General features: G+C 37.5%; 1 protein-coding gene and 1 non-coding gene across 12 annotated transcripts in view; one reads left to right on the forward strand and one right to left on the reverse strand.

Annotated features, from left to right (window-relative positions):
* Positions 1 to 23,041, forward strand: part of ANKHD1 (ankyrin repeat and KH domain containing 1) — a 130,524-nt gene that overhangs the window by 101,150 nt on the left and 6,333 nt on the right. For 4 of the 11 annotated variants that reach the window (XM_059174780.1, XM_059174781.1, XM_059174776.1 and 1 more), the window contains 13 exons: positions 426 to 601; positions 881 to 1,043; positions 2,716 to 2,811; positions 3,279 to 3,395; positions 7,778 to 7,952; positions 9,564 to 10,020; positions 10,489 to 10,635; positions 13,330 to 13,479; positions 13,645 to 15,254; positions 18,314 to 18,490; positions 19,610 to 19,861; positions 20,619 to 20,794; positions 21,222 to 21,386. In XM_059174780.1, coding sequence (XP_059030763.1) covers positions 426 to 601; positions 881 to 1,043; positions 2,716 to 2,811; positions 3,279 to 3,395; positions 7,778 to 7,952; positions 9,564 to 10,020; positions 10,489 to 10,635; positions 13,330 to 13,479; positions 13,645 to 15,254; positions 18,314 to 18,490; positions 19,610 to 19,861; positions 20,619 to 20,794; positions 21,222 to 21,386 — 3,861 coding nt within the window. Of the gene's footprint in view, positions 1 to 425; positions 602 to 880; positions 1,044 to 2,715; positions 2,812 to 3,278; positions 3,396 to 7,777; positions 7,953 to 9,563; positions 10,021 to 10,488; positions 10,636 to 13,329; positions 13,480 to 13,644; positions 15,255 to 18,313; positions 18,491 to 19,609; positions 19,862 to 20,618; positions 20,795 to 21,221; positions 21,387 to 21,655; positions 22,152 to 23,041 lie in introns of those variants that run through there. The other 7 variants (XM_059174778.1, XM_059174784.1, XM_059174775.1 and 4 more) reach the window with 5 other exon arrangements.
* On the reverse strand, positions 6,879 to 6,986 carry LOC131832888 (U6 spliceosomal RNA). The gene has a single exon (XR_009354237.1). It is a non-coding gene; the product is annotated as a U6 spliceosomal RNA (small nuclear RNA).

Raw genomic sequence — 23,041 nt, forward strand, 5'->3', positions numbered from 1 at the left:
AAGACTGATGATTCACAGACCTGTACCCTTGAAGCAAATAATACATTGTATGTTAATCAAAAAAATTTTTTTTAATTTTTAAACAAAGTTTTTCCATTGAACAATATACTTTAATTTTCTTTTTATCTTTCATAGCTGCTCATTGGTTAGACAAGTCATTGTCTCGTGTGTAAATTTATAACAGTGTAGAACTTGTGAAATTGGTTTTTTTGATATGAGACAGTATGTTATGATAAATTAATTCATTCTAGCATGTCTGATTCACTCTAACAATTTTCATTTGTTGTTTTGTAAAATTGAAGATTAAATATTGCTTAGCTCTTTTAGGAGAGAAAATCAGAAATAGAATCCATTGGTAAATCAAATGTTTTAGACTGTTAACAAAATTTTACTAATGTACTTGCATAAATTTTTTGTTTAAACAGACTGGTCTTACCCCCTTGATGGAAGCTGCTTCTGGAGGATATGCAGAGGTTGGAAGAGTTCTCCTTGATAAAGGAGCAGATGTCAATGCCCCCCCTGTGCCTTCCTCAAGAGATACTGCTTTAACAATAGCAGCTGACAAAGGTCACTACAAATTCTGTGAGCTCCTGATTAATAGGTGGGTAAATTTTTGATTTATATATAGAAGTTCTTGTCCTCCTTTTCACTTTTCAGCACCTTTACAGCTACTCAGATTGTTTTTCTTTATTGACATTTTAAAGAGCAGATTATTGAAAAAAATGAAGAACATATTATTTGCATGCTATTTAATAGAAGATAAAAGACAGAGAGGAAATAGAAAGTCAGCACCTTGTAGGAGACTATAGTAACTATAGTAACGTTCTTTGATTATTTATTTTTTTATTTATTTATTTTTTACATTCTTTGATTTTTATAGGGGAGCCCATATTGATGTTCGGAACAAGAAGGGAAACACGCCACTCTGGTTGGCATCCAGTGGTGGTCATTTTGACGTGGTGCAGTTGCTAGTACAAGCGGGTGCTGATGTGGATGCAGTGGATAACCGGAAAATCACACCTCTTATGTCAGCATTTCGCAAGGTAATTTGATGTGGAGGGAAGAAGGTAAAATGTAACCATTTTTAACTAATTCTAAGTTGAAACCATGTGGGAAAAATGAATTGCTCCTGGGGAATAGACTGAATTTCCAAACATAAATCACTGCTATCCTTCCACCCTCTTTTGTGGCCAAATCTCAGAGTTACACTGTAGTTCACTATAAGCAGCTGCGTTGTTAAATCGGTTGTGTCCCAACTAGTTTTGTTATGTTGAACATAAAACCCGAGATTTTTATGTGGATGATGTCTTCTCTACCTAAGAAGGAACAAAAAGGAGTGGACTCTTTCATAAAAATGCATTATACCTCCTATATATATATATATTGCTTGTCTGCTGTATTTTTAAAAGGCTTACCGTTATAATTACAATCAACTATAAACTACTGAACATGGCTTACAAAGCCCTACATGATATGGCTCATGCCAGCCTCCCCACAGCAAGCAATTTTTGCTACCCTTCACCCTTGCTCACTACACTTCTGCTACTGGTCTAGAATGCATTAAATTTTTAACTTCCAGAGGGACTTTGTACACTGGTTTTCTTTCCCCTTGCTCTTCATGGGCTCCCTGCTGTTCATCATTTAGCTCCCATGTTAAATTAGGGAGTCCTTCCCTAATACCCATCTGAAAAAGGTCCTCTTGTTCTTTTTTACAGTACCCTATTATTTTCTTTATCCCAAATTGTAATTATACATTCAAACATGTATTTACTTATTTAATGCTTATCTCCCCAAGTAGACTGTTGGATCCAGGAAGACCAAGCACGAATATCCTTACTTATTCACATTGTTTATTTAGCATGGTGCCCAATACGTACTAGGTAGTCACTAAATAGTTACTGAAAGAGAATAGTGTAAGTTTTGTATCTTAAAAAAAGAACTTAACATTTTTTCTGGACTTAATTCTTTTTTCAATTCTTCCTTTCCTTTTAATTGAAGGATCATTTACATATAGGAAATACACAAACCTAAGGTGCATAGTTTAATGAGTTTTGATAAATACATATACCTATGTAACCCACATCCCTTACACATATAAAATGCTTCTGTAATCCTAGAAAATTTCGTCATGCCTATTCTCAGTTCCCTGCCCTGGAGGCAATGACTTTTTGACGTCTCTGAACTTGTCACCATCAGACTAATACTTGAAGATGTTTAAGAACTTGGTAGGAGGAAAACTATGTAAATTTGGTCATGTTAAAATACATGGTACTTAGAATTAATTATATCATCCGCCTCTGATCATAGCATTTAGAAAGCATTTTACCTAGATTCAAGTCATGAGCCCCAAATAAATGTGAGAGTCTACCTTGTTTTGTAAGATGGACCCAAAGTAATGCTTTGAAATCTCGAACATCTTTCTGTTTTAGTACCAATTTCCCTTTTATATAAAGGTTCATTTCATACCACCAGTTTTTATTAATAGATTTACTCTGGGAAACACTTGTTTTCTACAAAAGTTTTTCTGTTTTCAGTGAGGAAATGCTAGATTAAATTTAGGAAAGATAAGTGAGTGTGTTATTTTCACAATTTCAATTTTCAGTTTAGTGAACTATCTGGAAGTATCACCATACCTTTTACTCTTAAGTTATTAAGCATATGGGCAAATTTTCAAGGAATTCTTTTGTGCATTTTTTGTTGTTGTTGTTCTTACAGGGTCATGTAAAAGTTGTTCAATATTTGGTGAAGGAAGTCAATCAGTTCCCTTCTGATATAGAATGCATGAGATACATAGCAACAATTACAGATAAGGTAGGTTTAATAAACTGTTGAAGCACATTTTTATTCTTTGTGGAATTATATGCCAAAGTGTGCAGTTAGCAAGCTTCCTTTTGTCTTCTGTGAAACTGATCACCTATTCCATCTGGGTTTTAGTTTCTCCATGGAGAATGGATATTGTAATATTAACAGATTATTTTGAGATTTCCTTCCTGTTATGAGCTATAATCACAGTGAGTGTGGCTAAAAGTTATTGCTAGACTATTAGCCTGATTAGAAAGTTGCCTAAGAACACAAACTTTTTAGGAAATAATGCCCTTTTTTGGTGAGAATTAATTTATGACTAGGCTCAAAGGATAGCTTATCTTTGGCTTAGTGAATTTTCATTTGTTTGGGCTTTAAGTCTTGGACTTCACTCTGCTTATCAGCTCAAGTTTTATTTATAAGGCCTGTAGATTTTATGTGTTCCTATATTTATATAATTCCATTTTCCACTGTAGGAACTCTTGAAAAAATGTCACCAATGTGTTGAGACAATTGTGAAGGCTAAAGACCAGCAGGCTGCAGAAGCAAATAAGAATGCAAGTATTCTTTTGAAGGAACTTGATCTGGAAAAGGTAAAAAAATAATAATTTTTCTTTTTAGAAATTGTTGAAAATTGGGGCACCTGGCTGTCTCAGTTGGAAAGCATGTGGTTAGTTTGAGTCCCACATGGGTTGTAGTAGAAATTACTTACTTATTAAATAAATTCCAGAAGTTTTTAAAAAGAATTGTTGGAAATTTATAGGAATAAGTTTACTATCCTTATGACCAACAACTTTAACAAAATCTCTTTCCAAGATTTTGATGATTAATGGATTGTCAAATCACCATCAACTTTTTTATTGTGACCTCTTGTTCTTAAAAATATTTTGAATCATATAAGTAAGAGACTAGTTTTCATGCAGATCATAGTTTACCAAATGATATTACTACCTAAATGGTTTTTTTTTAGATTATTTATTTATTTGTTTGAGAGAGGGAGAAAGAATGAATGGGGTGGAGGGGGAGAGGGAGAAGCATACTCCCTGCTGAGCAGGGAGCCCTACATGGGGCTCCATCCCAGGACCCCAAAATCATGACCTAAGCCGAAGGCAGATGCTTAGCCAACTGAGCCACTCAGGTGCCTCTACCTTAGTGGTTTTAACATTACTTTGAGAAAAAATTTTTTAAACATTGAAAATCTTTTGTTAAGTACAAGATGTATGCTGTTAGTGGTTTATTAGATCTTCACTTAAAGAGTAAGTGTCTAATATCCTAGGTTGTGTGATATAATGGAAAAACTTTAAAAAAAAATTGCTTTTCTGAGGGTCAGTCTGGTTACCTGGAAAATGAGGGTGTTACTGTTCAATCCACAAGTTGTATTAAAAGAGCAAAGACTATGATCAAGTAGAGTTATTTTAGGAATGCAAGAGCTAGCTTAACATGATTATTTTGTTGATGATTAAAAGAAGAAAAAAAATTGATTATTTTGAGAGATACTAAACTCTTGAATCCCTTAGTTAAAAAAGAAAAAGAATAAAACATGGGGTGCCTTGGGGCACCTGGGTGGCTCAGTTGTTATGTGTCTGCCTTTGGCTCAGGTCATCATTCCAGGATCCTGGGATCGAGCCCCACATCAGGCTCCCCACTCTGCATGAAACCTGCTTCTCCCTCTCTCATTCCCCTTGCTTCTCCCTCTCCCACTCCTCCTGCTTGTGTTCCCTCTCTTGCGGTCTTTCTCTCTGTCAAATAAATAAATAAAATCTTTAAAAAAAAAAAAAAAAAGGAGTACCTGGTGGCCAGTCAGTTAAATGTCTAACTCTTGATTTTGACTCAGGTCATGATCTCAGGGTTGTGAGATCAAGCCCTGCATTGGACTCTATACTGGGCATGGAGTCTACTTAAGATTCTCTTTCTCCCTCTCCCTCTGCCTTTCCCTGCACCTCTCTCTCTAAAAACAAACAAAAAATCCAAAAAACATGTAAGTTAAGAACAGAAGGAAAGGCTGCTTACAAATCAATGAGAAAAACACAACTTGCCAGAATAAAAAATGATCCAACATGAATGGGCAGTTCACAGAAAAAGAAATACAAATGTTCAATAATTTTTTTTTTTTAACCACATTGGCAAAGTTAAAATTTAAAGATTAGATAATAGCCATTGATGGCAAGGATGAGGAAGGATTAGCACTCTAGTGAATGAATTTTGATATATGGTGTAAATCACTATAGCTATTAATGGAAGTGCTTTCCAAAATAAAAAGGTGGATACCCATACTCCCACCCATCATTCCACTTATAGAAACTTAGCCTAAGGTGAATAATTAGACAAATGCTCAAAAGATCTGAACATAAAAGGACATTCATTGCTTATATTAGGGGTAAAAGTACAAACCTTAAGATTACAGTTAAAAGTCAGAAGGGGAAAAAAGGTTATATTCATTTTAAAATAAAGCAGAGTTCATAGTTAGATGACTGTTAAGGTACCTTTCATGTATAATTTTGATTTTTGTGTAACTACCCTGGGATATGGTCAGCAATTCCCTAACTGGCTAGCCGATTTGTTCTTATGCCAACAGAGTGATGAAATTCAGTTTTTAGCTAAATACGCAATCTCTTCTCTCAGTCCTTTCTCATTTACGTAGTGAATTGCCAACTTTTTCTATAAAATTCTAAATAGTAAATATTTTCGGCTTTGTAGGCCATGAGTCCTCAGCTCTGTCATGAGTCCTCAGCTCTGTTGGTATAGCACAAAAGCAACTATAGGCAATACCTAAGTGAATGAGCATTACAGTGTTCCAATAGAATTTTGTTTTTGAACACTGGAATTTGAATTTTGTATAATTTTCAAGTGTCACAAAATACTCATTTTATTTCTTTCAACCATTTAAAAATGTCAAAGCCAGTCTTAGCTTTCAAGCCATAGAAACACAGATGGTAGACTGGACTTGGCATTCAGGTCACAGTTTGCCAACTTCTGATTCGGATAAATAAAAATTTCAAAGAATAATCAGTTTATGTCTCAAAATGATAAATTTTAATTCTGAGGAAAATGCTTTACTTAATTACCCTAGAAGGATAAATCACTTGATGTGTTTTCTACTTGTTTCAAACTTTCATCATGATGCTAGCAACTTACTACATTCCCCTTTCTGGAAAAAAAAAAAAAAAGACATTTTCTGATACTAGCCACAGCAAAACCTAAAAGTGATCAGAATTATGTGTGTGGCTTTAAAAAATTCTATAAAGTAGGAAAACAATTTTTATAATAGTCTCTGTTCAGTATTTTTTACAGTGAAAATTTTTAATAGTTTATAAGATCATGATAGTTGCATTTTAGTCAGCTATCATATAGCTGACTATATAGCAATAAACAGATGCTACATAAATGTATTTTTTTAACAGCAATACTAGGATTTAATTCACATATCATACAGTTCACCCATTTAAAGCCTACAGTTCAGGGGTGACTGACTGGCTCAGTCAGTTAAGCATCTGACTTCAGTTCAGGTTGTGATCTCAGGGTCCTGGGGTGGAGCCTTGTGGGAGGCCCCCAGCTCAGCAGAGAGTCTACTTGTGTCTCTCCTTCTTCTCCTCCCCCTGCTTGTGCTCTCTGTTTCTTTCTCAAGTAAATACACTCTTAAAATATACATATATTTTCAAACAAATAAAGCATATAATTCTGTGGCTTTCAGTACATTCATAGAGTTCTGCATTTATCACCAGTCAATTTTAGAATATTTTCACAATCCTAAAAAGAAACCCTACACCCTTTAAGCGTCACCCCCTTCAGTCCCTCCATCCTAGGTAACCACTAAACTGTATTTTGTCTTTATGGATTTGCCTATTCTGGACATTTCCTATAAATGGAATCATACAATATTTGTTCCGTGACTAGCTTATTTCACTTCATACTGTGTTCAGGGTTCAGTCATGTTGTCACATGTATCAATACTTAATTTCTTTGTATTGCTAAATAATATCCCATTATATACACACATATTTATTTATCCTTATCTGTTCATTAGTTGATGGACATTCAGGTTATTTCTACTTTATACATATACAATATATATATTTTTTAATATGGAATGCTTTACGAATTTGCCTCTTATCCTTGTGGAGGTACCATGCTGATCTTCTGTATTGTTAGAGATTTTTTAGTATATGTGCTGCCAAAGTGAACACCGGGTACAAGTTTTTGTATGAATGTGTTTTAATTTCTCTGGGTATGTATATATACCATATATATACCATCTGTATATAGATGTAGATATGCCTATACATATATATATACATATATATATGTATATATATATATAATGCATCTAAGAAGGGAATTGCTAGATCATATGGTAATTCTTTGTTTAACCATTTGAGGAATGTCAGATTGTTTTCCAAAGCAGCTCTACCATTTTACATTCCTACCAGCAGTGTTTGAAGGTTTTAGTTTTTCCTCATCCTCACCAGTATTTGCTATTGTCTGTCTTTCTTATAGCTATCTAGCAGATAGGGAGTGGTTATCTTGTAATTTTGATTTGCTTTTCCTTGATGTCTAGTAGTTATTGAGCATCTGTCTTCATATGTTTTGGCTATTCATATATCGTCTTTGAGGAAATGCCTGTTCAGGTCCTTTGTATATTTTTAAATTGAGTTATTTGTCTCTATTATTGAGTCATGGGACTTCTTTATACATTCTTGATACAAATCCCTTACCAGATGTAGGATTTGCAAATTTTTTCCCCCATTTTATATGTTGCCTTTTTACTTTGTTGATGGTTCCATTGAAATACAAAAACTTAATTTTGATGATGTCCAGTTTATCTTTTTTTTGGTGTGTGTGTGTGTGTGTGTGCTTTTATAAACGTGTTTTGAGACTGGCATCCCTGGGAAGCCCCACCTATCATAAACAAAAATATTCATTATTTATTTTAAATGATTGCATTATTGGCTAAATGATATGCCTTCTTAATTTGCAGTCAAGAGAGGAGAGCAGAAAGCAGGCTCTTGCAGCTAAAAGAGAGAAAAGAAAAGAAAAGAGAAAAAAGAAAAAGGAGGAGCAGAAAAGGAAGCAGGAAGAAGATGAGGAAAACAAACCTAAGGAGAATTCAGAACTACCGGAGGATGAAGATGAAGAGGAGAATGATGAAGATGGTAAGAAACGACCTTTCCAAATTAGTGTTAAAATTGTGTTTGTCAACTTCATTTTGAGTACTTCTTACTCTAATTCTGGATAGATATTCGATACTTTAATCTGAAATTGACAGTTGGCTTTTATAGTAGATATTTTTAAATACTTTACATTGTAAAGTGATACAGAGAAACAGAAAGTGGGAGGAAGGCAAGCATGTAATTTGAAGTTCAGTTTTAATTTAAATCACCCTGTAAAACATCTTGTATGTCCTAAATGTGATACAGTAAAGAGATTTTCCAGCTTCTCTTCAGGTTCTGTCCTACCCTTTCCTCCTCCATTTGGAAACTGGGAAGAGGTCCAGTGCCTCAATAAGTTTTGAGCTAAGGTTCAGGCTCAAAGCTACAGAGGGCTGGGGTTTATTATTCACAGATTGTTTTTTGTACATTCTAGTAATGCTTGTAGTAGTCAAGTAATTGTTCTCTATTTGAATTCTAATTCTAAAATACTATCTGAGGGGTGCTTGGGTGGCTCAGTTGTTTAAAGCCTCTGCCTTCAGTTCAGGTCATGATCCCAGGATCCTGGGATCGAGTCCTGCATCGGGCTCTCTGCTCCATAGGAAGCCTATTTCCTCCTCTCTCTCTGCCTGCCTCTTTGCATACTTGTGATCTCTGTCAAATAAATAAATAAAATCTTGGGGCACCTGGGTGGCTCAGTGGGTTAGGCCTCTGCCTTTGGCTCAGGTCATGGTCTCGGGGTCCTGGGATCGAGCCCCGCATTGGCTCTCTGCTCAGCGGGAAGGCTGCTTCCTCCTCTTTCTCTCTCTCTCTGTCTGCTTCTCTGCCTACTTGTGACCTCTGTCTGTCAAATAAATAAGTAAATCTTTAAAAAATAAATAAATAAAATCTTAAAAAAAAATAAAATACTATCTGAGAATTTCCTGGAATTTTTTTTAAAAATTATTTAAATTCCAGTTCATTAACATAGTGTAATATTAGTTTTAGGTGTGTAATTTAGTGACTCAGCACTTGCATACAACACCCAGCACTCATCACAAGTGCACTACTTAATCCTTATCACCCATTTCACCCATCCCCCCACCCACCTCCATTCTGGTAACCATCAGTTTATTCTCTACAGTTAAGGGTGTTCCTTGGTTTGTCATTCTCTCTCCTTTTTTCCCCTTTGTTCATTTGTTTCGTTTCTTAAATTCCACATACAAATGAAATCATATGGTTTTGTATTTCTCTGACTGACCTGTTTTGCTTAGTGCCTAATAACTTTCTAGCTACTAAATCAAAGGGAAACATGCACCCCAAAATTTATATCTTATCAACAATAGCCAAATTATGAAAATTTCCCTGAATTTAAACTATATTGTGATTTTTGGTTATTTCATGATACTAGCACCTCAGATATTAAGAGTGTTATGCTGTGAATGTTTTTATACTGAGTTAGACATCAAAATTGGATATAGTACATTTGTTCTAACAATGACGATTTCTTTATTTGCTAGTGAATACTGGTGAAAGGAAAAGATGACTTAAAGGCTGGAATTATTATGTATATCTTGTCATAGTTTGTTTTGAGCTCTGTGGCTGTCAGTGTGACTTTTATCCTTTTGATAATTTCAGTGGAGCAAGAAGTTCCCATAGAACCTCCTAGTGCAACAACCACCACCACAATCGGAATTTCTGCAACATCTGCAACATTCACAAATGTGTTTGGGAAAAAAAGGGCCAATGTGGTGACAACTCCTAGCACCAATCGGAAAAATAAGAAGAACAAAACAAAGGAGACCCCTCCCACTGCACATTTAATATTACCAGAACAACATATATCCTTAGCACAGCAAAAAGCTGATAAAAATAAAATAAATGGAGAACCCAGAGGTGGTGGTACAGGTGGGAATAGTGACTCGGATAACTTGGACAGCACAGACTGCAACAGTGAGAGTAGCAGTGGTGGTAAAAGCCAAGAGTTAAATTTCACTATGGATGTGAATTCCTCTAATGATAGGAGATACCCGTCACTGCTACTCCATTCCCAAGAAGAAAAGACAAGTACTGCTACTTCCAAAACTCAAACACGGTAAATTTTTCTGATTTGTTAACTCTGCATCCACCTGTCCTTTTTCATGACTGGCACAAAAATTTGAGTACATTTTTTTAGCACAAATTGTGTTAAACAATTTAGGTCTACCACATTATCTGTCTTTCAGTATTCAGAACCGAAATTCACTAATGTCCTAATCGTGTGCCATTTTTTAAGTGAGATGATTAGAAATTTTTATGATTAAATTTTGAAGTTGAAAATACTAGCATATTTTGATTTTTATTTTCACTGTGTCATTTTTATTGATTATAGTCCAGCTTCTGGCTTCTGAATCTGTTTTCATACTGACGTAGATGATGAACTTTTTGCCCTGTTTTTCTGCTTTTCTGAACTGATGTGCCAAATTTTAATTCAAACATTCAGCATAACTTTGACAATAAATGGTCTCTTGAGTTTCTATATTAAAATTTGTTTTATTGGACTTGATTAATTCTTTCTTCTCAGACTTGAAGGTGAAACGAATTCTAATTCCTTATCAACAAGCTTTAAGTCAGTGCCATTGCCATTAAGTTCTCCAAACATAAAGCTGAATCTAACTAGCCCCAAAAGGGGACAGAAAAGAGAAGAAGGGTGGAAAGAAGTTGTACGAAGGTAAGTAGTATTAGTCTTATCTTTTTAACTGTCATAGACCACGCATAGATTCTTATCTAATGAGGTGGTGACCAGGTAATTAATGAATAATTAGAATGTGGTTATTATTTGTGCCATACTCAATCCAGAGTTGGCTTAAGTAAAATGAGAAGCAGTATGTAAATTTTGCAGCATGTTTTATATGACACGACATATGTTGGCTTTACAATAACAAAATAATTGCAGACATTTCCAGACAAACCATACAACATGGTCATAAACTTCTTTTAAAAGTGAAGATTTGGGGGAGGCACCTGGGTGGCTCAGAGGGTTAAAAGCCTCTGCCTTCGGGTTGGGTCGTGATCCCAGAGTCCTGGGATCGAGCCCCGCATCGGGCTCTCTGCTCAGCAGGGAGCCTGCTTCCTCCTTTCTCTCTGCCTGCCTCTCTGCTTACCTGTGATTTCTGTCTGTCAGATAAATAAATAAAATCTTTAAAAAAATAAAAATAAAAAAATAAAAGTGAAGATTTGGGGCACCTGGGTGACTCAGTGGATTAAACCTCTGCCTTCGGCTCAGGTCATGATCTCAGGGTCCTGGGATCAAGCCCCATGTTGGGCTCTCTGCTCAGCGGGGAGCCTGCTTCCCCCTCTCTCTCTGCCTGCCTCTCTGCCTACTTGTGATCTCTGTCTGTCAAATAAATAAATAAAATCTTTAAAAAAAAAAAAAGTGAAGATTTTATACTGACTGTTCTGCAGCAAAGTCACAGTGTTATTAGTGAGGGCTGTGATGTTTGTTTAATGGTCCCAAATGGCAAAAACAATCAACTTGGTCCATTTACAGTGTTTAAATTAAGTTAGGCTTTGCTGGAGAGTATGTTCTAAAAAACTGGTTAGCCGCTATTAACCAAAGCAATTGCTACAAGGGGAAAGGCACCCGTAAAATTAAAATAAAACTACCTTCACCCTCAAAAAAGAGGAAAGAAGAGGACCTTTAATCACAGTGTTTTATTTATTTATTTATTTATTTATTTTTTAGGAGAGACAGCCAGAGAAGGAACACAAGCAGGGAGAGTGGGAGAGGGAGAAGCAGGCTTCCCGCAGAGCAGGGAGCCTAACACAGGGCTCGATCTTGTGACCCTGGGATCATGACCTGAGCTGATGGCAGATGCCCAACTACTGCGCCACCCAGACACCCCATCACGATGCTTTATACTTAAACCATGAGCAGGGAAATGAATGAAAGCAGAAGGGCTACTGCTTTCAAATGTTTTGTACAGTCCAGATGATACTTTTAGCCTCTGTTCATGCTTTGCAACAGGGAAGCAGGACCAGACATTTTTGCTAATGTGTATTAAATCGCCAAAGGACTAAAATGTCTGGGCTTTTATTCAGTACTGTTCCTGAAGATCGTGTCCATTAAATGGAAACAAAAAGAAGTCTTGGCAGAATAGGAGAAGTGATGTACACTTGATGATAAGATCGATTTAAGTATTGCTCATGGCCTATGCTTTAGTCTGTGAGCTTAAGTCTGTGCTTTAGCTCTCAAAATATCTGAATATATCCATCCCAGAATTAAGGTGTGATAAATTTTGATCATGAAAAGTACCTCAAGTGCTGCCATTGATATTCTTCTAGACAGAATAATTCAGTTTTGTGAAGGTCCCTCTCTGACATGGGGAATCCTGGGGCCCAACACTGAGAACTTGAAAATAGTAGGTGTTGCTCTCATCTGGTTCTGCTTTAATGCTTAAGAACTGCTGCTGCCTGCAAACACTGGGTTTCTTTAATAGTCCTTAGGGACAGCCAGGCCATCTTATCAGATCCCAAGATCAGCCTCTGGTCTTCTCTCCAGCTCTGCTCAGCTCACATATAAGTGCAAGTCCCAGGTTCCATGTGTGACTTCCTTTTTATGTAGTTCATATCTGAGGCTTTGGGGTTTTATTGCTAAGTGTAAATTATTGATATTGAAAGCTAGCCTCTACTATTCGGTATGAAGTTTAACAGTATGTTACACATTATTTACTTTTTTTTAAAGATTTTATTTATTTATTGGACACACACAGAGAGAGGTGGGGAAGCAGGCTCCCCACTGTGTAGAGAGCCTAGTGAAGGACTTGATCCCAGGACTCTGAGATCATGACCTGAGCCGAAAGCAGAGGCTTAACCCACTAAGCCACCCAGGCACCCTGCATTATTTAAATTTAGGAAGGGTATATACCTAGAGTTATTGCAGTTTAGTTGACGTGCGATGTTAGAGGTAGATTTAAATGCTTAGATTACAGGTTGTTTAAAATATAATCTTGTTTGAAATGACAAAGGAATTTTTACTTTCACTAAATTAAATTCAGTATGAGAAGAGGTCAGTTCCTAAAACAAAACCTTGTAATACTTGCCCCTTTAAGGTTTAAGAAATACTATTCTACAGGTGTCTGAACATTCTCACCAAATGATCTTTTTAAATAAAGACATTTGCTTGGGGCGCCTGGTTGGTTCAGTGGGTTAAGCCTCTGCCTTTGGCTCAGGTCATGATCTCAGGGTCCTGGGATCCAGCCCTGCATTGGTCTCTCTGCTCAGCAGGGAGCCTGCTTCCCCCTCTTTCTCTGCCTGCTGCTCTGCCTACTTGTGATCTCTGTCTGTCAAATAAATAAATAAAAATCTTAAAAAAATTAAAAAGATCTTTGCTTTCATAAGCTCATGTGTGGTCTTCATTTTCTAGGTCAAAGAAGTTGTCCGTTCCAGCTTCCGTGGTTTCCAGGATAATGGGAAGGGGAGGGTGCAACATCACTGCTATACAAGACGTTACGGGTGCGCATATTGATGTGGATAAACAAAAAGACAAGAACGGCGAGAGAATGATCACCATAAGGTAATTGTGAAAAATGTGTATTACTCATTCTGTGTAGAAATTAAATGTTTTTTAGAAGCTAACTTTTGTTAGGTTGTGGTACAATCAAGAATTTTATTTAATGTTAAGATGACCTGTTTTTAAGTTTTTGATCATATTTTCGTGTTTTGTTTGTTTTCTCCCCAGGGGTGGTACCGAATCAACAAGATATGCAGTTCAACTTATCAATGCACTTATTCAAGATCCTGCTAAGGAACTGGAAGACTTGATTCCTAAAAATCATATCAGAACACCTGCCAGCACCAAATCCATCCATGCAAACTTCTCATCTGGAGTTGGCACCACAGCAGCTTCCAGTAAAAATGCATTTCCTTTGGGTGCTCCAGCTCTCGTAACATCACAGGCGACAACATTATCAACGTTCCAGCCAACTAATAAACTTAACAAGAACGTTCCAGCAAATGTACGTTCTTCCTTCCCAGTTTCTCTACCCTTGGCTTACCCCCACCCTCATTTTGCCCTGCTGGCTGCTCAGACTATGCAACAGATTCGGCATCCTCGCTTGCCCATGGCTCAGTTTGGAGGAACCTTTTCACCTTCTCCTAACACTTGGGGACCATTCCCAGTGAGACCTGTGAATCCTGGCAACACAAGTAGCTCTCCAAAGCATAATAACGCAGGCCGTCTACCTAACCAGAACGGGACTGTCTTACCCTCCGAGTCTGCTGGACTAGCTACTGCCAATTGTCCTATCACTGTCTCTTCCGTAGTTGCTGCCAGTCAGCAGCTATGTGTGACTAACACCCGGACTCCATCAGTCAGAAAGCAGTTGTTTGCCTGTGTGCCTAAGACGAGTCCTCCAGTGACAGTGATTTCTTCTGTGACAAGCACTTGTAGTTCCCTGCCTTCTGTTTCCTCTGCACCTCTCCCTAGCGGGCAAGTTCCCACCACGTTTCTGCCCGCGAGTACTCCTCAAGCACAGCTTTCTTCACAAAAGATGGAATCTTTCTCTGCCATGCTACCCCCCAAAGAGAAAGTGTCCACACAGGAGCAGGCCCTGGCGAACCTGTGCACCCCTTCTTCAACGGCCAATAGCTGCAGTAGCTCTGCCAGCAACACCCCGGGAGCTCCAGAAGCGCACCCGGCCAGTAGTCCTGCTCCTCCCTCTGGCAGTACGCAGGACGAGACACAGCCGTCCAGTGTCTCTGATTTAAGTCCCATGGCAATGCCTTTTGCATCTAACGCAGAACCCGCTCCATTGACTCTGGCGTCACCCAGATTGGTTGCTGCCGATAATCAGGACACCAGTAATTTACCTCAGTTAGCTGTACCAGCACCTCGAGTTTCTCATCGAATGCAGCCCAGAGGTTCTTTTTACTCAGTGGTACCAAATGCAACTATACACCAGGATCCCCAGTCTATTTTTGTTACAAATCCAGTTCCTCTAACACCACCTCAAGGCCCACCAGCTGCAGTGCAGCTTTCTTCAGCCATGAACATTATGAATGGTTCTCAGATGCACATTAACCCAGCAAATAAATCTTTGCCACCTACATTTGGCCCGGCCACACTTTTCAATCACTTCAGTAGTCTTTTTGATAGCGGTCAGGTGCCAGCTAATCAGGGTTGGGGAGATGGTCCACTGTCCTCACGAGTTGCTGCAGATGCCTCTTTCACTGTTCAGTCAGCGTTCCTGGGTAACTCTGTACTTGGACACTTGGAAAATGTGCACCCCGACAACTCCAAGGCACCTGGCTTCAGACCACCTTCCCAGCGAGTTTCTACTAGTCCCGTTGGTAAGTTATGATGACTATTACTGCAGCTCAGTGTGGGGCTCTATCGGCATAACCGAATCCTCCATGATAATAAGAAAGCCGTTCTTTTATACATAATAGTCTATAATATTAAAGAAATGAGAGTATGTCATAAATACCCATTAATGATTGCTGATGGAGTGGGCAGAAATCTACATGCAGGTAAATCACTTACATACATTGAGCTGCTTTCTGTTGGCTTGATGATGTTTCTGTCCCTCATGGCAAGGAGGTTTTACCTTGCGTCAGTCCATTTTCTAAGAACTGGTGTGTTGGTATTACTAAAAAGGGACTTGGGATGTTTCAAGGATTTCACATTTGTAGACTTTTTTTTAAGTGAGTTTTCTTTTTCTTTTTTATTTATTTATTTGACAGAGAGAGATCACAAGTAGGCAGAGAGGGAGGGGGAAGCAGGCTCCCCGCTGAGCAGAGAGCCCAGGCTGGTCCCAGGACCCTGAGATCATGACCTGAGCCAAGGGCAGAGGCTTAACCCACTGAGCCACCCAGGTGCCCCATGTAGACATTTTTAAAATCATAGTGAGTATACGCATTTCTCATATTTAAAAAGTTTGTGTTACAAAGGTGTTAGGGACTAGTCCCTAATCTACATTATTCTATATTCTCAGACTTGGGTCCTCAGACTGAATGTTAAGGGTTGTTTGATAGTGTTCTTTATTATTGACATTAGATGGGGTTGACTAAAGAGATCCAATCATTTGTGGGCTCTTACTCTAAAAAGGCCAATTTAGATTCAGCACTTCAGTTTCTTGAAATTACAAATTAGCTGCTGAGGCGTTATAAAGAAGATATAGATAGATAAGAGTCTAATGTTGGTTTGAAGATATTTAGAAGACCAGAGTCTGTTTTCTAGAATCTAGGAGCCAAATTTCAGTCTATTCTACACTATTGTGAAAAACAAATGAGAAATCGCAGCTAACGTGGAGTGGGGGTAAGAAGCTCTTTTCTTCCCCTTGGAAAACTGTCTTTTGTAGCCCATCCTTCCATTTTGCTAATTATAAGCTGATCTGTGTGTTGAAAATTTGGGAGTTTATATGGTGTAGCCTTAGCTTTCATTTCAGATGTTTTCATTCACTCGTCTTTTCAGGAAAACATAGCTGTTTCATCATATTCAAGGAAATATATAAGCTTGCATAAAAGCATCTATGGTCCAAAATATTCTCTGGGATTTTTTTCTTCCATTTTCTATTTTTTTCTCATAAATCAGTATGTATTTTAACTTTTCATTTTGGGGAAACTGTAATAGAGGTTTTCAGAGGCCACAGGGTGAAAGAAGAATGTATTGCCAATGCTCAAGCAATCTGTGTGGAAGGCATTAATCTTTGACATGGCTGGCACTAACATGTGACTTCCCAGTACCTTAGCCAATTTGACCTCAGATCTCTCATATTCCAGTATTAAACTCTTTGCATTCCACATACTGCCTCCCAGAAGGTGTACGGATTATGAATTTCTAGAAAAAAGAAGAAAAGGAAAGGAAATCATCCATCTGGTTTGGTAGAAAATGAGATTGGGGGACCTTAAGTACTTAGATCTATACCATCAAAATTATCTACTGCTAGTCAAAAGTAACCATTTTTTAGAAAGCAAGCATTAATCCTGGACCTTCCCTCTGAGGTCCAGGATTGGTAGGCTTGGCCTTTTACCGTAACTGCCTGTCTGGTTTCTTTTGTTGATCCTCTTCTTTCATGGATATACTTTAATTCTACTGATTCACAGGTAAGAAATAGTAATACTGAAGACAGTAAGAGAAGGACGTGGAGAAATTGGAAACCTCAAATGCTGTCAGTGGAAATTCAAAGCAATTTGAGAAGAGAGTTATACGTAGTTACCATATGATCCAGTAATTCCACTCGTAGGTGGAAGAGAAACATGTCTACACAAAAAATGAGTACACAGATGTTCATGGCAGCATAATAACTCAAAAGTGGAAACAACCCACTGCCCCACAACTGATAAATGCATAAATAAAATGTGTATTGCTATAATGGGATTACTACTCAACAGTAAAAAGGAGAGAAGTACTGATGCACATGACAGGATGGCGGAACCTTGAAAATACTATGCCCAGTGAAAGAACCAGTCACAAAAAAATCACATACTATATAATTGCATTTATATGAAATTTCCAGAATAGACCAATCTGTAGAGACAGAAAGTTTATAATTGGTTGTTTGGAGGGTGGAAAGTTATAAGTAATGGGTACAGAGTATCTTTTAGGAAAGATAAAAATGTTCTAAGATTGATTATGGTGATGGTTGCATAGCTCTGTGAATATGCTAAAAGCCTTTGAATTACATACTTTAAATGGATGAAGACCTGCTTGAGAGAAGTTGACAGTTTTTTTATGTTGATATCAATTATCTTTTCCTGAGACAAGTATCTATAATCCTTTTCCAGACACTTGTTCCCTTTCTCTAATACATTCTCCAAAGAAAGCAGTGGCATTTGAAAAGACTGCTAAATTCAGTCTTTTCACAAATACACAAACTAGATAAAAACTTTCATATGCAACTGTTGATTTTTTTTTATCAGATGGAATACTGAAATTATCTTTAATAGGGTACTCTTCCTCATTAGGAAGGAAACATTGGTAGATCATGTTATTCATCTCCCATAGGAAATAACTATTTTATATTGATGAATAGCTGTACTTTGAGATTTTCCCCAGAAGACGAAGCAGAAGTGATTAATTGGTACCATTTAGTCACAACATGCTCACATTTCAGCCTCTCCAATGAAAGCTTTGAGATTTATCCAGAACATCATTCCAGGTGACTGCCGTTCTTAAACGTTGGGCTCACTCCTCTGTATCTAGTGCTGTTTGGTGATGATTCGTCAGGACTTCAAGAGTAAAATTCGTTTGGGCCATAATATAGGGCCACATACGTGGGTTATTTTTGCTGTGATCTACAAAAATAAACTGCATGCTTTCTTCTCTTTTAAAAAGGAATTAAGTAAACTTTGGACTTTCAGTTTTAAAACCTTGGCTAATTGGATGTCTCGGACCTGTTTTCTTTCAGGCTTACCATCCATTGATCCATCAGGCAGCTCCCCATCTTCCTCTTCTGCTCCTCTGACAAGTTTTTCCGGCATCCCAGGAACACGGGTTTTCCTGCAAGGGCCAGCTCCTGTTGGGACTCCAAGTTTCAACAGGCAACATTTTTCCCCCCATCCTTGGACAAGCGCCTCAAACTCATGTAGGAATCCTGGAGGAACTCTTCCCAAAGAGTCTTGAATAAGCTATTAAACCATTTGTTTCAGGAAACACTGCATAGTAACTCTAGTAAAAGTTTAGTAAACTAAAGCTAATGGTATGATGGTATTCTGATACCTAAGGTTTGAATTGGAGGCCTGTCAAAAATTGTCAGTCATTTATAGGATAGAAAACTTGAGAGGGGTCAAGCTGTCTTTCCAAGCCAGAAATGTTTACACAGGGAGTTGGATCAAGAAAAGAGGTACTACACTTAGTTTTATAAAAAGGACCCTTTGGGGATAGTATTGCAATATAATTTCTTAAGTCCGAAAAGTAGATTTTTTTTTTTGAAAAGTAGATTTATGTATCTAGTCATTTTGGTATGATTCTTAGCTTATTTTTACATTTTAGGAAACCAAATTATGTGCTCGCTTCGGCAGCACATATACTAAAAATAGGAAACCGAATTATTACCACTTATAAGTGAACATATGCCTTTGTTCTTCTTATTTTTCTCAATATTTAGAACAGATGAAGTTCTCACAGTACTTGAACAGGATTTGATTTTTTAAAATGAGCTTCGTGAGGCAGTCAATGAATATTGGCCCTTTTGACAGGGAAAACTACCAACATTAGGAAACAAAACCATGAATTGAATCCAAGATATTTGCTAACATATAACCTTTCTTCGTTATGGAAAAAAGGGCCATAGGAAGAGAAAAAAAGAGAACAGCTAAAGAGAGAAGGCCACCAGCTCTTTTCCAAACAATATGCTAATTATTGTACAAACATTGCCACATTTAAGTTAATTTAAAATCTGACAGGTTATGTTTTGAGAAGACTGTTTAGAGCTAGAATAAAAATTAATATGGCTTTCATCCTTTTTAGCTTTGTTCAGCAATCTGGAAAACAATTTTTAGAGTATTTGCTTATACTTCGTATGTACGGAAGTAGTGTAGGATAATATTCATAGAACTTATGTGCTTTCACTTGAAAGATCTTATAAAATGAAATTTTTCTTACAGAACCTGTGTTGTGAAATAGGTCTTTCCAACAAGGTTTCTCATATTCTTATAATTAGTTTTTAATGTAATAAAACAATAGAGAAATATTTTGCCACCAGGTGACTCTCCTATTCCATCTGTTTCTTCGGGATCATCTTCACCTCTTTCAGCCACCTCTGCCCCACCAACTTTGGGCCAACCAAAAGGAGGCAGTGCCAGTCAGGATCGAAAGATACCTCCCCCCATTGGAACAGAGAGGCTAGCCCGGATTCGGCAAGGAGGATCTGTCGCACAAGCCCCTGTGGGGACCAGTTTTGTTGCTCCTGTTGGACACAGTGGGATCTGGTCATTTGGAGTCAACGCTATGTCAGGTATAGTTGCCTTGTCTTCTTTTTGGAAGGATATCTCCAGTAAGTTGTGGGATTTTGCCATTAAGGCTTAGTTCCTTGGGCGCCTGGGTGGCTCAGTGGGTTAAAGCCTCTTCCTTCGGCTCAGGTCATGATCCTAGGGTCCTGGGATGGAGCCCTGCATCGGGCTCTCTGCTTGGCAGGGAGCCTGCTTCCCTTCCCCTTTCTGTCTGCCTCTCTGCCTACTTGTGATCTCTTGTCAAATAAACAAATAAAATATTTAATAAATAAATAAATAAATAAATGAAACTTAATTCCTTAAAACCAAATGGCTTAGTTCCTACACTTAACAGTCAGTATGGGTGTTTATACTTTCGAAGAATTCAGTCTAATTTCAGAGTTTGGAATGTTGGTTTGGTTTATACATAATAATATCTGTAATACATGTTATAAAAATAAGTATAGATTAGAAGTAGAAGATTCAAAGTGTACTTCCCTTCCCTTTTAAGCTTTCCAGTAATGGGATAATCATTTATATTCTTTCAGAGAGCATAAGTGCTCTCTTTCAAAGGATTAGGTAGAATATTTGGGGTATTCAAAAGACTTCACTCAGTTTTCTAGGAACTGGTTTGTTTCACTTTGCAAAGATTGTCATCAACATGCACTGAACTTTTCAGAGGAATGAGTGTGATAAAATTCAGTATGAAAAAAGTTCAAGTAGTAATATTTTGCTATTTTACTCCAATAAATATCAAACCCTGTCCTCAATTCTTCTTTCCAGAAGGCTTATCAGGTTGGTCACAGTCTGTGATAGGGAACCATCCAATGCATCAACAATTATCAGACCCAAGCACATTCTCCCAGCATCAACCAATGGAGAGAGATGATTCTGGAATGGTAGCCCCCTCTAACATTTTTCATCAACCTATGGCAAGCAGTTTTCTGGATTTTTCTAAAGTGAGTCAACAAACATCACTGTAACTTGTTTAACACTTTGCCAGCCAATGTTAAGGAATAGTTTGTATTGAAATAATTCTCTCTTTTGGTGTAACAAGCTTGTTTCCATGACTTGGCCAGGTCTTTTCGTAGAGTTTCCCTTTTCTTCTTAGCACAAACTTACTGATGAAACTAAAATACAGAAAAGTTGAGGGTATTCTGTGTGTTCGTCAAAGTTGAGAAATTTCCTGATGATTTGATACTGGATTTAGTTGGGGGGATTTTCTTCTTGTTGAAAAGTGTTACTAATGCAGGTAAACCACTTTTGGTTTTTCAACACTGCATGATTCTGTATTTTTAAAGGATCCGCGGGAGTTTTGTGGATGAAAGGAAATTGGAGAGAGCTAACGTTTACCTTCAGGATTAAGCTTTTTGCTTTCTTTCATAGGGTCTGCCAATTTCCATGTATGGAGGCACCATAATACCCTCCCATCCTCAGCTTGCTGATGTTCCAGGTGGACCTCTGTTTAATGGACTTCACAACCCAGATCCTGCTTGGAACCCTATGATAAAAGTTATTCAAAATTCTACTGAATGCACTGATGCCCAGCAGGTAAAATAGACTTAGTGCTCTCTTATTTTGTCATGTCACTCTTTTAATTCTTTGGGTAATGCAAATTCTGAATATCAAGTCATGACATCTGACCACCTTCATCTGAACTAAGTTTTTCAGTAACAGTGTGATGCTTCTGAACATTTTATCTCATGTATGTGCATTCTTCCTAGGCAGAAACAGTGAATTGCCATTGCATTTATATATTCATTTTGTAACTGTCTAAAGATTCCTAATTAGAAATTCCAATTTTTCCTCCCCCTTTTCAGATTTGGCCTGGCACGTGGGCTCCTCATATTGGAAACATGCATCTCAAATATGTCAACTAAGTTAGAAGGTCTTATTCTTTAGCCTTGTTTGAGAAACCTTGGAAGAACCTGGGGATTTTTTTTTTTATTATTTTTTTTTTTTAATGTGCCTAACTAAGAAAATTTCTCTGAGGCGTTAGCAATGGAGATTTGATTTGCCCATTGTATAAGAACGAAGTGATTTCCTATCCACCTGATTATGTTCTCTGGTTAGTTTAGCCATTTTGAACTTAGTGCTTTTGGCTAAACATACTGAATGCTACTTGTATGCAGAAGAGAATTAGATGATTACATGTTTCAACCTTTTAGGGTGGTAAATACATGTACAATTGTTTACATACTTAAAAGGAAAAAGTTGAGTAAATTTCTTGTCATATAGTGGCTCTACTTAATGTAGCCTGTATTAATGTGAAATATTTACCAGAATATTCAATAAAAAGATGAACAGTGTTTAGAAGTGGGGTGTGATCCTTTCAGTGGTCATGCAGCTATTACCCAATCCACAGTCCTATTGAACCAGTTTGTTAATACTGTATTTCTAATAGGCGTCTCACATGTTACACCTTAGAGATCTTTTTTAGACTGCTTTGAAAAAGCGTTTTGAAGACTAGTTATCTACCTATTTTGTGTTAAACAGTCCTTATTTCCTTGTTCTCTTCTATATCATTTTATAAGTAGGACTAAGTTTCAAGCCCCTGCAATGTGTCTTATGTGACTTTAGTAGATAGGCCTTTGCTGGGGTTACCTCCTTAAAGATCATAAGTATCAATAAAGACCATAGGATTGCAATCAGATGACACTGAACAAACCTAGGGACACCCAAATTCTCAACTTCACATTCTTTTGTGCTTCCTGGCTTTTATCTGAAGACTTATTTGGTTACAGTGTTTTATGTTTTTATTTGGGTTGGGACACAGGAGTGGATGGGAGTGCCTCCCGTAATACTGTGGTATTGTTGAATCAGCAGAGTAATCATTATAAATGTGTGACTAATTCTGGGCTTAGTTCCACAGCCCTAAGTATGAAGAGCCAATGTGTTTAACAAGCTAAACAGAGGAACACTAGAGCGGATTGCCTTGGCCAAACTATAGGCTATGCCAAGAACCTGATGCAATAGAGAAGGAAAAACAACCCTCTGAAAAGAACAGTCATTAAACTTTTCATGTTTAATACAGTGGAACTTCCTGGTTTTATGTATATGCACTCTAGAAGAGAAAACAAGAAAATGCTTCAAGCTGATAGAGAAGTCAAAACACATATCAAGGAAAAAAGAACATACAAAAAACAGTAACTGGCAGCAGAGCCATACCAGCAGCACTTTTCAATTCTCATGCCACCAAAAGTTCT

The sequence above is a fragment of the Mustela lutreola genome, chromosome 5 (assembly GCF_030435805.1).
Source record: "Mustela lutreola isolate mMusLut2 chromosome 5, mMusLut2.pri, whole genome shotgun sequence".
Classification (NCBI taxonomy): Eukaryota; Metazoa; Chordata; class Mammalia; order Carnivora; family Mustelidae; genus Mustela; species Mustela lutreola.